Here is an 11,790-nt window from a genome sequence, read left to right on the forward strand (position 1 = left end):
TAAATAATAGTAATAATCAGATGTCACCTAAGGAGGGAGATATAGCTTAAACACACTAACATTGGGGTTGGGGTTGGGTCAGGATATTCATATTTACAAAATAGACTTAACTGCAACATTTGTCCAAAACAAATTTCACAAGCCATCGGGCATGGCAATAGTAGTTATTTACTAGCCCAACATTGCATATCATTAGCCATGGAAGTGGGGCTACCATAATCTAGATGCCCTGATTACTAGTTTTGTGTTCAATTTAGATAACAATCTGCTCATAAATAAATAATTGGTAGTAAATTTCAAGGTATGAAGAAAGGCATTCCCTGTGGGATGGACTATAGCCACGCTGCTACGCACCATCGCTCCTGACATCCGTCACTTTGGCCGGGTACATTTTACAGTCCGTCCACTTCGCCAGCACCCGTTCACCAGGCCTGTGCTGAAGAAGAAAACAAATCTATCATTATGTTAGAGTACACTAATTGCATCACAAATATAAAATTGAAAGGAATTACCACAAAGCTGCAAGCGCAATATTTCTATATTAGAAATCTGTGAAAACTAAACTGAAATTAATTTAACCCATGTACAATATTTACATGACTGAAGGATATGTTTTATTTAACGACGCACTCAACACATTTTATTTATGGTTATATTCACATAATTCACTCCAGAATACTAAATGTTTTTTGTGCTGGCACTTGCGATATACAAGGGTTTCCACCAGGGCTTCTAGATTATGGTAGCCCCACTCCCATAGCTAGTGATATTCAATGTTGGGCTAGTAAATAATTACTATTGCCATGCCAGACAGGGCTTCTAGATTATGGTAGCCTCACTCCCATAGCTAGTGATATTCAATGTTGGGCTAGTAAATAATTACTATTGCCATGCCAGACAGGGCTTCTAGATTATGGTAGCCCCACTCCCATAGCTAGTGATATTCAATGTTGGGCTAGTAAATAACTACTATTGCCATGCCAGACAGGGCTTCTAGATTATGGTAGTCCTCACTTCCCATAGCTAGTGATATTCAATGTTGGGCTAGTAAATAATTACTACTATCACCATGCCAATGTTGGGCTAGTAAATAATTACTATTGCCAGGACAGGGCTTCTAGATTATGGTAGCCCCACTCCCATAGCTAGTGATATTCAATGTTGGGCTAGTAAATAATTACTATTGCCATGCCAGACAGGGCTTCTAGATTATGGTAGCCCCACTCCCATAGCTAGTGATATTCAATGTTGGGCTAGTAAATAATTACTATTGCCATACCAGACCACTCCCATAGACAGGGCTTCTAGATTATGATTATGGTAGCCCCACTCCCATAGCTAGTGATATTCAATGTTGGGCTAGTAAATAATTACTATTGCCATACCAGACAGGGCTTCTAGATTATGGTAGCCCCACTCCCATAGCTAGTGATATTCAATGTTGGGCTAGTAAATAATTACTACTGCCATGCCAGACAGGGCTTCTAGACTATGGTAGCCCCACTCCCATAGCTAGTGATATTCAATGTTGGGCTAGTAAATAATTACTATTGCCATGCCTGATGGTTAGTGAAAAAAAATAAGAAGTCAATGTTAGGCTAGAAATAAGACTAGTCAAATGTTGCAAAAAATTCAAATGTTGAGTTTTGATTTTGCAAATATGAATATCCTACCCCTACCCCAACCCCCCAATGTTAGTGTTTTAAAGCTCTATCTTCCCCTTTAGGTCACATATTTAATTATTACTATTATTTAGTAAAATTGTATTAACTTAAGTAAAGTAGGGCTAGTGAATTTTTAATTGTGGCTAGTAACTTTTTTATATCACTGATCCACTGAAAATGTGGATTTTTATAAAAATTCTAGAAGCCTTGGTTTCTACCAAGAACGTTGCAATTAAACCCCCCCACAACAACAACAAAACAAAATCCACCCCCTCCAGCCTTAAAACAAAAAAAATCCCCCAATCTTAGTCTTTTTAAGCTTTATCTCCCTCTCTATTGGCAACATTATTACTGTTAGTAAAATTGTATTAACTTATTTGTGGCTAGTAAATATTCAAAATCACTGATCCCATGGCTAGTGGATTTTATAAGCTCTGCAGGTGTACACTGTTATCAAACCATCCCCATATTCACCTCACGTTTCTGCTTTCTGCTCCCTTCTTTTCGTCCCGAGTGGCGGGTCATTGGACGCAATCTTTCGCTGTTAAACGGAATCCATTCGTCGTAACGCTGGTTCCAGCCTTCGAAGTGGATCAAAACGAGCTTATCCTCGAAGTCTATGTCAGCAAACTTGGCTGCATACCTGGTGATAGAAAGTCAATATGTTACAGTGGTCGTTAAAACAGTTTGTTTTGTTTAACAACGCCACTAGAGCACGTTAATTTATCAATCATTGGCGATTGGATATCAAAACATTTGGTAATTTCGACATATGGTCTTAGATAGGAAACCTGCTACATTTTTCCATTAGTAGCAAGGGATCTAGATAAATAAACTGTTTTGTTTAACGACACCACTAGAGCACATTGATTTATTAATCATCGGCTATTTGATGTCAAACATATGGTCATTTTGACAGTCATACAGAGACAACCCGCTACATTTTTCCATTAGTAGCAAGGGATCTTTTACATGCACCATCCCACAGACAGGATAGCACATACCACGAATGAGAAATAATCCATTGAGCCCACCGACTGGGATCGATCCTAGACAGACCAAGCTTTACCATTGGGCTACGACCCGCTCCGGGGGGTGGGGGGAGGGAGGGAGGGAGACGGGGCGGGTGATAGACTAAATAAATTACAATATGAAAGACAGAAGGTAAGAGAAAGGAAGAGAAATGTTTGTTATGCAACATATGGTTACTATTATTATTAAAGGGACATTCCTGAGTTTGCTGTAATTTTTAAGATGTTATCGACTAACAGACACTTTTTAACGATTGTAATTACATATCAAATATATTTTTCAGCATAAAATATTAGTGGCTGTATATTAAACATGTTTCTGATCGTTCTAATATTTGTACAAGGTTAAATTTTATTTTATTTCCTAAAATATAATTTTTTTGTATGTACGAAATTATTTGAAAACAAAATCCAGTTTGGGCTTCTTACAAATATTAAGTCGACCAGAAACATATTGAATATACAGACACTGATATTCTAAACAAAAAAATTGATTTAATATGTAAGTTTAATCATAGAAATATTTTATTAGTCAGAAACATCAACAATGCAGCGAACTCAGAAATGTCCCTTTAATCCTAGTCACAGCTTCTAAATTATGGTAGCCCCACTCCCGTGGCTAGTGATATTCAATGATGGGCTAGTAAATAACAACTATCGCCATACCTGATGGCTAGTGAAAAAAAGAAGTTGTCAAATGCTGTATTTAAGTTTATTTTGTAAATATGAATATCCTGCCCCCACCCCAACCCCCCAATGTTATTGTTTTAAAGCTCTATCACCCCCTTTAGGTGGCATATCTGATTATTACTATTATTTAGTAAAATTGTATCAACTTAAAAGTAAAGTAGGGCTGGTGAATTTTTAATCGTGGCTAGTAAATTTTTAAAATCACTGATCCCATGGCTAGTGGATTTTATAAAAATTCTAGAAACCCTGATTATCCAACAGATGGTTACTATTATTCTTTAAAAAAAAGTTTGTTTTGTTTAACGACACCACTAGAGCACATTGATTTATTAATTGTCGGCTATTGGATGTCAAACATATGTCATTTTTGATGCAATCATAGAGACAAGACCAGCAACATTTTTTCATTAGTAGCAAGGGATCTTTTATATGTACACCATCCCATAGACAGGATAGCACATACCACAGCCTTTGATATATACCAGTTGTGGTGCATTGGCTGGAACTATTTTCATAAGGTTACTATTATTATTAATCCTGAAGTTGAATAGAACGGAGACCCATGCTTATCGTTACACTTTTACGGGGCGAGACGTAACCCAGTGGTAAAGCGCTCGCTTGATGCGCGATCGGTTTGGGATCGATCCCCGTCAGTGGGCCCATTGGGCTATTTCTCACTCCAGCCAGTGCACCATGACTGGTATATCAAAGGCCGTGCTGTGTACTATCCTGTCTGTGCGATGGTGCATATAAAATATCCCTTTCTGCTAATTGAAAAAGAGTAGCCAATGAAGTGGCGACAGCTGGTTTCCTCCTTCAATATCTGTGTGATCCATAACCATATGTCTGACACCATATAACCGTAAATAAAATGTGTTGAGTGCGTCATTAAATAAAACATTTCCTTCTTTCTTTCTGATCCTATGGCTAGTGGATTTTATAAAATTTCTAGAAACCCCGATTATCCAACAGATTATTATTTAAAAAAAAAGGTTTGTTTTGTTTAACGACACCACTAGAGCACACTGATTTATTAATCGTCGGCTATTGGATGTCAAACATGGTCATTTTTGACGCAGTCATAGAGAGGAAACCCACTACATTTTTTCACTAGTAGCAAGGGATCTTTTATATGCACCATCCCACAAGACAGGATAGCACATACCACAGCCTTTGATATACCAGTCGTGGTTACACGTTTACCATTTGCGGAACGAGTCCATGGCCTCTATCTTCTCCCCTTTCTTCCACTGTATGCCTGGTCTCTGGAGACATCGTTGTCTGGAGGTGCTTGTGTTCGCGGAACTACCCGTACTTGTGTTAACCGTACTCGAGTCACTGACGTACGACGCAAAACTCGCATCCATATCGCACGACTGAAAAAACCCCAACAAAAAAACATATACGTAAAACAATTGCAGGACTAGCTCTGGCACTCGCCAAATTCGCCAACTGTGAATTTTGAAAGCTGTTGGTGAATTTTATTTTAGTTTGACGAAATAATTTCATGTAATAATTGACATTATTTAGAAAATAGCTAACAATTTCTGCAATTGTTTGAAGTTTAATAGACAATTTGGCAAATTGGTTTGCTCACCCAGAACTAGCCCTGCAATTGTACGTACAGTTCTGCATTTAACTTAATGACTGCACCAACGGCAATTGCCGTCGTTGAGATATAAATTGCCATAGGTAAAGATCATCTCCGACGGCATAAAAGTCCTGTCAATAAAGCTCCTCAACAATGACAAAATGTATACACCTAGTGTGTATTATCTGCCAGTATTTAACATTTGTGCATTTGAAATATATCTACATAGAACAAAATAACTATCGGTCATGTTTATTTGCTGTAAATGTAACATAAAAAAAAAATTGCCATAGGCAGGCTCAAAATTGCCATCGGTGGGCTGTTTCTTTAGACATGGGAGACAAATTCTTAAGTTGGAGCCATGCATTCAGCAGGCCTAGATCTGTGTGAGCAAAACATTTCACCAAATCATCTACTTAAACTTCAAAAATTACAAAACCCCAGTTATTTTCTAATGAAATAACTATTATTTCATGAAATTTATTCATCAAATTAAAATAAAATTTGCCAGTTTGTTATTAAAATTTGCGATTGGGGAATTTGGTGAGTGGCCGAAGTTAAATGTGCTAACTCTGTGTGAGCAAAAAACATTGCAAATTATTTAATTAAAGTAAACAATACGGAAACTGAGCACTCAACCGACTGAGTTAAATCCTGCCCACTCCCCTCAACCGACTGAGTTAAATCCCACCCACTTCCCTCAACCGAATGAGTTAAATCCTTCCCACTCTCCTCAACTGACTGAGTTAAATCCCACCCACTCCCCTCAACCGACTGAGTTAAATCCCACCCACTCCCTTCAACTGACTGAGTTAAATCCCACCCACTCCCCTCAACCGACTGAGTTAAATCCCACCCACTCCCTTCAACTGAGTTAAATCCCACCCACTTCCCTCAAGTGACTGAGTTAAATCCCGCCCACTCCCCTCAACCGACTGAGTTAAATCCCACCCACTCCCCTCAAGTGACTGAATTAAATCCCACCCACTCCCCTCAACCGACTAAGTTAAATCCCACCCACTCCCCTCAACCGACTGTTAAATCCTGCCCACTCCCATCAACCGAATGAGTTAAATCCCGCCCACTCCCGTCAACAGCATGAGTTAAATTCCGCCCACTCCCGTCAACCGAATGAGTTAAATCCCGCCCACTCTCATCAACCGAATGAGTTAAATCCTGCCCACTCCCATCAACCGACTGAGTTAAATCCCTCCCACTCCCATCAACCGACTGAGTTAAATCCCACCCACTCCCCTCAACCGACTGAGTTAAATCCCGCCTACTCCCCTCAACCGACTGAGTTAAATCCCGCCCACTCGCCTCAACTGAGTTAAATCCCGCCTACTCCCCTCAATCGACTGAGTTAAATCCCGCCTACTCCCCTCAACCGACTGAGTTAAATCCCGCCCACTCACCTCAACTGACTGAGTTAAATCCCGCCTACACATCTCATTTAGCAGGGTAGCTCTGGGTGAGCCAAAACTTCGCAAATTATTTAATTAAAGGGACAGACTCTAGTTTAAACCCGTGTAAATTAACACAAAGTTTAGTTAATCTACAAACATATAACACATTTGGATAAAGTTACAATTGAGTGAAACATGAGTCTGTGACTTTGAAATGGTGAAATACCCTCTAAAAATAAGACTAAAACTCGACTCCATAACTGTTACCTCTCAGACACATGTGCGTTTTTAAAAATATGAGAAATGCATTTTGTGATATTAAAAACACCAGGATGACCAAAAACACTTCGAATGTGTGGAAATGGATAATGTAAACAATAAAATCTAAGTAAAGTATAATTCCATTATCAAAAACGGCTCTAATAGTCAAAACTATGCCTTAGTGTTTAAAAACTAGGGTAGGTACCTTTAACATCAAAAATGCAGAAACAGTTATTTTTCAATAAAATATCCATCAATACATGAATTGTTTTTGCCAAATCAAAATAAAACATATTGTTTGTAAAATTCACAACTGACACAGTTGACAAGTTATAGAGTTGTCCTTGGCTTGGCATAACGAAATTTAAAAAAAAAGAATTTGTTTTGTTTAACGACATCACTAGAGCACATTGATTTATTAATCATTGGCTATTGGATGTCAAACATTTGGATATTTTGACATATAGTCTTAGAGAGGAAACTCACTAAATTTTTTCATAAGTAGCAAAGGATCTTTTATAGGCACCATCCCGCAAACAGGATAACACATACCACAGCCCTTGATACACTAGTAGTGGTGCACTGCGTGGAACGAAAAATAGCCCATGCACTCACTGACAGGGATCGATCCCAAAACCGACCATGCATCAAGTGAAACTTTACCACTGGGGTATGTCCCACCCCCTAACACAAATGAATGTCAGATATAGATGCGGATGTCTTAGCTTTTGAAAACTGTGATTCATACACCTATTCACTTTATGGCCCATGGATCAAAATGTTTTCCAGTGACGTATGACTTTTTTTTTTTTTTACATTTCAGTAATATAAGGATATCTTTATAACATGTAAACATTTCAAAAAGGCGTAATGACTTTTAAATTTTTACCAAATAGCATCATTTAAGTTTGTGTGTGGTTTTTACCTGTGCCATGTCACTTGACACATTACTGTCGGTTTCCATGGCTACATCCGCTTGCGTACACCCAGTGTTTCCGATTTCCTGATCACCTAGAGGAGATTCACCGCCACTCCTAGAATCATTCTAAAACAAAAACACAAAACTTCAATATATTAAAATACTAGAAAACCTGACAATGTAATTTTTATGACATGGATGAAAAGAAACAAACTCCATCGAAGCCTATCAGGCTACGAAGCACTGCACCTCAGATTGTGGAAGTCTTAAAAGGTAAGATGTTACTGCCAGTTTAAAAAATTAAAGTTTGTTTTGTCTAACAACACCATTAGAGTAGAGCACACTGATTTATAAATCATCAGCTATTGGGTGTCAACCATTTGGTACTTTTAACGTCTACTTTTAGAGAGGAAGCCCGCTACATTTTCCCATTAGTAGCAAGGGATCTTTTTATTACCAGGCCACACACAGGATAGAATATACCACGGCCTTTGATATACCTGTCGTGGTGCACTGGCTGGAGCAAGAAATAGCCCAATGGACCCATTTACGGGGATCGATCCCATTTAAGCCATTTAGGTTCTACAACGTAAGATGTAAATTATTTACGGAAGGGAAAAAAAAGGTTAAGACAGAAAGTTACAAATGCAAAAGTTGATGCTATCGCAAAAATAATACCCATATCTCGCCTTTTTACTTCATAAAGACGAGACAAAAACTGATATTGAAAATATTTTGTTTAAAGTTTAGTAATTTATCTATTCATGTTTACTGTAGCCCAGTGGAAAAGTGCTCGCTTGGTGTGCGGTCGGTTTAGGATCGATCCCCGTCGGTGGCCCCATTGGGCTGTTACTTGTTCCAGCCAGTGTTCCACAACTGGTGTAACAAAGGCTGTGGTATGTACTATCCTGTCTGTGGGATGGTGCATATAAAAGATCCCTTGCTGCTAATCGAAAAGCGTAGTCCATGAAGTAGCCACAGCGGGTTTCCTCTCTCAATATCTGTGTGCTCCGTAACATTATGTCTGATGCCATATAACCGTAAATAAAATGTGTTGAGCGCGTCGTTAAATAAAGCACTTCCTTCCTTCCTATTGATGTTTACAGAAAATATTATAATTTAAAAAGTTGTACAAGAAGTGAAATAAGGCAACATTTTGTTCATGAACTGTGTATTGTGTTTTGGAGATCACTATGTGCACAATTTTCAAAGAATAAACAGTAGCTGCTGATCAATCTTCAAATGACTAGAAGTGTCGCGAATAAAAATTTTGAAAAGAAAATAATCCTTGGAAATTATGGCGAGACAAAGATGCAGAAATCGAAAATAATTCACTAGCCCGCCAGACCAGAATTTACTAAATTTTACTAGCCCGCCAGAATTTCTACTCGTCCGCAAGTCTATAGAATAATATATTATTAATACTATTATAATATACAGTGTTTTCAGTGACAAAGCATGATTAAGAACACCTGATAAGTGATCAACATCACATGACAAACAAAATCAAAAATGCAGATCGCCCGTCGGACTGGTAGTTGCATTTTTTTAACTAGTCCGTCAGAATGTTTACTTGCATTTGGTGACCAGGCGAGTACTTTCTGAACCCCTGGTGAGATAATTATGTTATATCTATTGTGAATGACCGGCCTCAGTGGCGTCGTGGTTAGGCCATCGGTCTACAGGCTGGAAGGTACTGGGTTCGGATCCCAGTCGATGCATGGGATTTTTAATCCAGATACCAACTCCAAACCCTGAGTGAGTGCTCCGCAAGGCTCAATGGGAAGGTGTAAACCACTTGCACCGACCAGTGATCCATAATTGGTTCAACAAAGGCCATGGTTTGTGCTATCCTGCTTGTGGGAAGCGCAAATAAAAGATCCCTTGCTGCTAATCGGAAAGAGTAGCCCATGTAGTGGCGACAGCGGGTTTCCTCTCAAAATCTGTGTGGTGTCCATAACCATATGCCTGACACCATATAACCGTAAATAAAATGTGTTGAGTGCGTCGTTAAATAAAACATTTCTTTCTTTTTTCTATTGTGAATGAAGCCAAAATAATGGTGTGGTAAATGTCTGCTGTCAATCTTAGTGCCAGTGTCCTCACTGCTCCATTTAAGTGGGACGGGCCGCCCCTCTATCGTGTTTTGCCACCCCCTCTTTATTTTTCCGCATCCTATCATATTTTACAACACCCAGCTCAGCTGTTTCAAAATGTACAACTTTTTCACACACAGAAAAGAAAATTGATCAGTCTGCACCCTGGACATCAAAGGAAACAAGTTGCGATGTGTATGGAAACGCAACTGATGAAAAACTACAGTAGCTTACAACAGTTACAGCAACATAATTTAAGCAGGGCTTGTAGATTATGGTAGCCCCACTCCCATGGCTAGTGATATTCAGTGTCAGGCCAGTAAATAACTACTATTACCATATCCGACGGCTAGTAAAAAAAAGTCAAATGTTGCAGTTAAGTCTACTTTGTAAATATTAATATCCTGCCCCCACCCCACCCACCCCCAATGTTAGTGTTTATAAGCTCTATCTCCCTTTTTAGCTGACATATCTGATTATTACTATTATTTAGTAAAACTGTATCAACTTAAAGTAAAGTAAGACTAGTGAATTTTTAATCGAGGCTAGTAAATTTTTGAAATTGCTGATCCCATGGCTAGTGGATTTTTATAAAAATTCTAGAAGCCCCGTTTAACAGTATTTTTAACAGCCTCTATTGTGCCCAGTACCAGTATCCCTTTGTATGTTTGACACATACAATAAATGTTATGTTGCATTTGAGCAATGAAACTATTTTATTATTGTTTCAGCAATCTCAGATTAATCCCCCCCCCCCCACCCCCTCTAGCCATTTATTTGGTGCCAAATTTGTCAAGTGATCAGAACGGTCATTCTGTCTTTTGTGTTCACCGACTCATCTGAAATTTTATCCTCAGATTTAATTGGTCTTAACTGATGATTTTTACTGACTTTTAATTTTCTTAGGAACATCACCATATGTATACATAAACAACAAAAGTGGTAACTGTGTTCATATTAAAATCATTTATCTTGGGTGTCAAATAATATGCATATGTATACACTACCTTTACAAAAATGAAACTACTTTTATCAGCTGGCGATATCAATGCGACTGATTCATTTGAAGATGGAAATAAAAAAACGAAACAGAAAAATATTATTCCACATTACAGGGCTAGCTCAAGGTGAGCAAAACATTTTGCCAAATTGTCTAAACTTTGATCGGTTCAGCAAAACGAATGCCTGTGAATGTCAGACCGAAAATATCTCTGGTTCAACTAATGATACATAAAAGATGAGTCAGCTTGTTGTAGTAGTAAACGTGTACATCGTACCAACTATTAATTTGTACCAGATAGGGTAAACCATCATAATTTCAGATGTAGACCTAACATCGGACGTTCCAATTAAATGATAGTTATGTGCAAATATTCATGAATAAAAATGATTACAATAATGACGAACTGACTTTATGCATTTTTTTCTGTAAAAAAATAACCCTGTATGATTCAGTTGCTATCTTGGAAGACCCTGGGGATTTTGAACTGAACTTTTCGTCAAATCAAATTAAGACAGCTCGTGAAATGGTTTTCGATACCTCCAATATATCAGGTACATATACACAATCAGATGATGCAAAATACAAAATAGCTAACAATTTACATAATCTGATTTATTGTCTACAATTTTTAAGTCATAAGCTTACTTTACCTGAAAATTCCCACAAAAAAAAAAGTGTCATCCCCCCCCCCCCCCCCCCCCCCCAGTTGGCAGTGTCATTTTGGCAACCCCGAGTCAAAGTGTTGCTGTGAGTGGCCCAATTGGCCAGTTAAAAAAAAATTCCAAGAGCATACCCTACAGTGTCATCTACAATTGTCCGAAATTAGGACGGTTTAACCAACTGACAGGCAAAATAAGGAGTAGCTTTTTCCCACACTGGACCCACACACAACAATATACAGTAACCAAGCTTTCTGTTTTTTTCTTTTTGGAAGGGCAGTGGAGGGGGAGGGCTATGATGACGTCCAAGACTCAGCACTCCCCAACACCGGAAATCGTCTGAAATGTCAACAACTCAACTGAAATAAAATGGCACAAATTCTGCAACAGAATCTGTCACAGCTTGAATCTGTCAGACCGTGACGACCTAAAACTAGCTTCATAAATAATCTAAAATGTTTCGCTGCTGA

At 38.4% G+C, this 11,790-nt stretch overlaps 1 protein-coding gene across 1 annotated transcript in view; it reads right to left on the minus strand.

Annotated features, from left to right (window-relative positions):
• LOC121377095 (PHD finger protein 20-like protein 1) overlaps positions 1 to 7,711 on the minus strand; it is a 30,798-nt gene extending 23,087 nt beyond the window's left edge. The window contains exons 1-4 of the mRNA XM_041504970.1: positions 7,569 to 7,711; positions 4,589 to 4,761; positions 2,139 to 2,307; positions 355 to 436 (exon numbers count right to left, since the gene is read on the minus strand). Coding sequence (XP_041360904.1) covers positions 355 to 436; positions 2,139 to 2,307; positions 4,589 to 4,761; positions 7,569 to 7,607 — 463 coding nt within the window. The 5' untranslated portion in view covers positions 7,608 to 7,711. The remainder of the gene's footprint in view (positions 1 to 354; positions 437 to 2,138; positions 2,308 to 4,588; positions 4,762 to 7,568) is intronic.
• Positions 7,712 to 11,790: the final 4,079 nt, after the last annotated feature.

Source organism: Gigantopelta aegis, chromosome 7, assembly GCF_016097555.1.
Source record: "Gigantopelta aegis isolate Gae_Host chromosome 7, Gae_host_genome, whole genome shotgun sequence".
Lineage (NCBI taxonomy): Eukaryota > Metazoa > Mollusca > Gastropoda > Neomphalida > Peltospiridae > Gigantopelta > Gigantopelta aegis.